At 41.9% G+C, this 5105-nt stretch overlaps 1 protein-coding gene across 2 annotated transcripts; it reads right to left on the bottom strand.

The window, feature by feature from the left end:
• Positions 1-723: 723 nt before the first annotated feature.
• hlx1 (H2.0-like homeo box 1 (Drosophila)) lies at positions 724-4444 on the bottom strand. 2 transcript variants are annotated; one of them, XM_084954314.1, is made up of 4 exons: positions 3847-4444; positions 3157-3339; positions 2808-2992; positions 724-1541 (listed from the first exon to the last, which is right to left on the bottom strand). In XM_084954314.1, the coding sequence occupies exons 1-4, from the start codon at positions 4286-4288 to the stop codon at positions 1212-1214; spliced, it is 1140 nt and encodes a 379-aa protein (XP_084810440.1). In that variant the 5' UTR covers positions 4289-4444; the 3' UTR covers positions 724-1211. The 2 variants fall into 2 exon arrangements, with proteins under 2 accessions (XP_084810440.1, XP_084810441.1); XM_084954315.1 differs by lacking the exon at positions 3157-3339.
• Between the last annotated feature and the right edge of the window lie 661 nt (positions 4445-5105).

Here is a 5105-nt window from a genome sequence, read left to right as displayed (position 1 = left end):
GGTGTGAATGGTGACTTCAGATGGGAGATTATGAACAGATGTTGATTGTATCTGTCTGGATGCATAAAATATACTAATCCGGGTCCTCGCTGCTATCTGGAGCCAGTAAATGTATACAAACTGTAAATTATCCTCTGGGTGTCTCCCCCGTTTTCGGCACTGCCTGAATTAACAGCGTCCAGAGGAGAGAAATGCGCTTCCACGAGGGTAAACATTTATTTACGGGAGATTTACGAATTATTATGTTTCAAAACTAATGTTGCATTTAAAATGTTTAAACAATGATAAGTTCGTTTGGTGTTTCCAAATAATAATAAAAAATTAGCTACATATTGATATTAATCGTCTTTTATTTTCGCAGATTATTATTTTGGACAGCAGCTGCTATTTACCTTCATGAAAATAAAAAAATAAATTTAACAAAAGTTACCTACATGAGCGGCTTATTTTTCTGAAATTTATTGCTGTTTGTGTTTGTTGAATTTTCTAGTTGCACTGTTTACAAGCAAACAGCCAAGCATGCATGCACAGAATATCTTCGTTAATAGTGTGGCTATGATAGTAATAATAATAATACGATTTTCAAGGTAAGAAAACATTTTATTTACAACATTTTCAGTGCAAATGATTAACAAAATAGCATATATATATATATATATATATATATATATATATATATATATATATATATATATATATATATATATATATATATAACGTGAACACTGGCGTGATGTTCTGAGATCTCATTCATAACGTGAAACGAGTGGTTCATAACCTCAAAATAAAATTCACAAGCCCGTATTTCCTTCGCATGAGGAAAACATCGTGCACACAGAAGCTCTTGAGAGGAAAACGACAGTAAGCAGACACTGGAGGAGGCCGGAAGTCTGCCTTTTGTTTCTTTTCTTTTTTCTTTAAACTTTACGTGCACTGTGGTTTTATTATAAGGCCAAAACAGAGATCAAATTTAGTAAAATTCACACCATAATCTGCAGCATGCTGGGTGCATTTTGCAATAAAGCTGTCTATTTGCGTCACGTGTTTCCAGGAATTAAACCGACCTTTCAAGTTTAACTTCTCCACCACAGCAGCGGGAAGTGATACTGCTTCCCCGGCGTCTGAACATACTGTCGTTCTTCTGTCAATTTTTTTTTAATAAATTCTCATTCTTCTAATGATTGTTCGTGACCTAAATACGCGCGGCGTCCTCATATTAGCACCTGTGATGCCGCTGTGTCTGTGACTGTGGCCACCGTGTCTGTGCTGCTCGCCGGCGCGCTCCCGCTCATGATCACGCTGGGCTTATTGTGCTCAGAAATGTCCAAGTGTCCATCAGCGCTTTCCTCCCCGGCCTCGTCGGATTCACAATCGCTCCCGCCTTCGCTCTCACACTCAGACTCCAGCGGCTCTTTGGGCTCCCTGCCGCCGGACTCAGACAGACTCTTTTCGCCCTTCTCGTCCTTCTCCTTGTCCTTCTGGGCCTGCGCTTCTTTGGAGTGTCTCCACTTCATGCGTCTGTTCTGAAACCAAACCTTCACCTGAAAGCAAACGTTTAAGTCAGGAAGCGTTAAATTCTTGTACTCCCCTTCCCTAAACAACCCCTAAACCTTCACACAAACTGGAGCAGCATTTCAAGGGTTAAACAGTTTTTGTTCAAGGAAAAAAAAATCCCAATATTTTCTTTCTTTCCTCTCTTGTTAAAAATGAAAAATAGTCGACACAATTCAAGGCAAACCACTGCCCAGGAACATTTCACTTTACCAGGTGAATCCCACTGGTACAAAGGAGCAGTCCAAAAGCAATAAACACCACAAATGCAAATGCAAAAGCAAAAGCAAAAGCTATAAAACCTCTGCAGATGACAAGAAGTTGGAACCCTCATATAAAATATATCCTCAAATGTGACATAATAAAAATATATGATTAATTAAATATGAGAATCTGTTTCTATTTTAGTTATTAGCATTAATGTTGCTTGGTGAGATTAAATGACGCTAAGTGAAGAAATGCAAACACAAAAGAAACGTGGCGAAAGGTTGCCCAATATAGGGTGAGATCTGGCACATGGCAGAAGGCCTCTTAGCCAATCACATTGCACCATACAGTCACAATGCTGCCTGAGGTAGAGGTAAAAGCCTGTTAGGGCTTCAGCTTTGTTACTCATTTCCTTTTTTTCTTTGTTCTGTATATAAACGAGCCCAAAAAAGACAGAAAAATGAAGAAGAAAAAAGATTGAAAACAACCTTTTTGGAGAATTACAAATGTGGGGAGGCACAAAAATCATCTGACCTCCTCACTGGCTGCAAGTGAGGACGCTGAGTTTGGCAACAGCTGGGTTAACTAGCCTACAGTGAAGTATGAGAAACAAGCACACTGTGGGTATTTTACAGTGTGTGCAATGATTTAGAGGGCAGAGAGGTCAGCTTTTAGAGCAGGGGAAATAGGCTAAACATAAACTTTGACTGGGCAATTTTATGGGGGTAAATGGGTTCATAACTCGAGTGTATTTAAAATGCTTCATGTCTTGTTGCCTTGACTTCTCCTGGATCTACTTTAAAAGATACCTTAGGTTACGTAAAATAAATATATGAAAGCAGGTTTACGTGAGCTGTTGATAAAATCAATTAATAATCTGCAAAATCTGTCTCTGAGATAATAATAATAATAATAATAATAATAATAATAATAATAATAATAATAATAATAATAATAATAAGAAGAAGAAGAAGAAGAAGAAGAAGAAAAACAATGACTAAAACAGGCCAGTGCAGGCCCCATCCTCCTGAGTAAACACTGCATCTTACCTGAGCATCTGTCAGTCCCAGCATGGCAGCCAGCTGCTTTCTGTCTGGCTTGGTGACGTACTTCTGTATTTCAAATCTTTTCTCCAGTCCTTTCCTCTGCAGGTTTGAAAACACTGCTCTGGACCATGACCTTTTCCTCTTGTACGTCTGAGGCATCGTGTCTTTTGTGAGGACAGCGTATGGACCTAAATGGAGAAAAAAGAAAGAAAAGGACAAAAGAAAAGAAAACACGATGAGGTTAAAAAACATAGACTCCAACAGTCATAGTGGACATTCTCAGCAGGTGTGTCACACATTAAAAAAGATAGATTTTTTTCCGTCTGCTACAGTCCTATAGTGTGATGTCTACCTGGGAAGGTGTCCTGAAACTGATGCTGGCCTGATTGTCTGCTGCTGCTGCTGCCTAGTGAACTCATCATGGAGGACGCGTCGCTCATCCCGTGGTCTATGGAGGAGAAGAACTGGCTGGCTGAAGGCTGAACGGGGACGTGGATGCCTGACTGACGGTTCGAGCTAACGATGGATGCGAGATCTGTTATAGAGAGCGAGAGATGAGGGGCTTCAATCAGCACACAATTATCGCAGAGACACACACTTACACCTCCGCTCTTTTCTGCTGGGGGCAAACATGGTCAAGTTTAAAATAAAGTTTGGGGGGATGGGGGGACCTTTCTGACTTTATAACCCGGATTTGATTTGGTTAAAGTACTGCGTAACAATCTTCCAGCTGCGTTGTTGAAGTTTGAAGCTGATCCTGACCTCTGACCTCTTGTTAGGGGGGGCAAGAGAGGAGATTTCCCCACAGGACTCGTTAATGCGAGACTATGTGCGCCCGGACTCTGTCACCAATCTGTCAGTGTTATAAAGTGGAGCAGGTTGCTTCTGGTTTCAGTTTCTAAGCTTTGGATGTGATTTTGTGTTGTCTTCTTGTACAGCTATGTGGTATCATAGAAATATTTAAGGTAATAAACACACCCCTGTTTGTTGTTTAACCGCCTCTAAAATGTAACTTGAGTGGGATAAAAACCTCTCCGCTCACCTCTTAGTGACGACTTTTCTTTGCATTTTGGATCAAAGTCTGTAGACAGTATCCGATCAATTCCAAATTTGAGGTCTTTGCTTGAAGGCGGGGGGACTTGTTGGGAGTTAAATGCCGTTCTGGGTACTGATGTTAGTTGTAGTCCGTGTCTGTGGTAGGGTGACGCCGGATTCACCCTGGCACCGTACGGCTCCGGCGCAACGGGAGAAGGGCGCAGCGGAGAGTTTCCCGAGTGCCCCTGCTGTGCGCGATGGTGGTGGTGTCCCATGTGCACCATGAGGGCCGACGATCCCGAGATGTTCTCCGCATCTCCAGCCTGCAAAATGTCTGCGATGCAAAACGAGGGTTTCTTCATGGTATCCACAGCGAAGCCCCCCGCGCAGTACGCGGACCAGAGGCTGAAGTTTGATGCATAAAACGGATTGAGCCCGGCCGTGTACATCCCGGAGCTTCTAATGCGTCGCGCTGTTGCTCAGAAGTGGGTATAAAAGGACAGGCATGTAAAAAAGCACGGGTAGCGTTTTAGGAGGACAGATGATCGTGCTCTTTGTGTAAGTGCCAAATCTCTCTCTCAACTCTGAAATCCTAACCCTGCAGTTCCACTCTGAAGTTCCTCCGCTGACACTGATTGGTCGCTGTCGGAGCCAATGGATGTTTTGCATTTGCTCACATCACGCCCTTGTAAATGAGGATGATGTGTAACATAGTCTCTCTCTCTTTCACACACACACACACACACACACACACACACACACACATGACCGGGGCTCGTTGGAGCAATTTTGATCCTGAGATGATGGATTGATCACTTAAAGAGAACCTCCTCCTCACTCATATCACCACATACAAAAACAGTCATTACGCACAGGGACTGTCATGTTAATTTCGATTCTTCTTCGTGGAAATTGACGCGGACTTTAAATATAGGTCTGTTTTTTGTCTTCTTTTTTTTAACAAAATAAGTTTGCAATGAAAACGAAAGACGGGCAACACGCAGTGATGCGAAAATCACTATTTAATAATGAACTGTCAACTGTTAAAACCCCGGGCCCAGGAGAGTCTCTATTAGCTCCATCTCATCCTGTTTTTGATGGGCTGTGATTCGTGTTAAATGAGCGGATATGCCTGCTAGATTTGCCCCCAAAATAGAACATGTTTTAGTATTTTAGGATACAGCAGAAATCCTTATTTCTTCCGGAGCTGAGGGGGGGAAACTTTATAATGACTGTTAGAACTTCCCTTTTTCAATATTTGTGCAA

This window comes from Perissodus microlepis, chromosome 15, assembly GCF_051167445.1.
Source record: "Perissodus microlepis isolate ML-2025 ecotype Zambia chromosome 15, ASM5116744v1, whole genome shotgun sequence".
Taxonomy (NCBI): domain Eukaryota; kingdom Metazoa; phylum Chordata; class Actinopteri; order Cichliformes; family Cichlidae; genus Perissodus; species Perissodus microlepis.
This window is presented reverse-complemented; position numbering and strand designations above follow the sequence as displayed.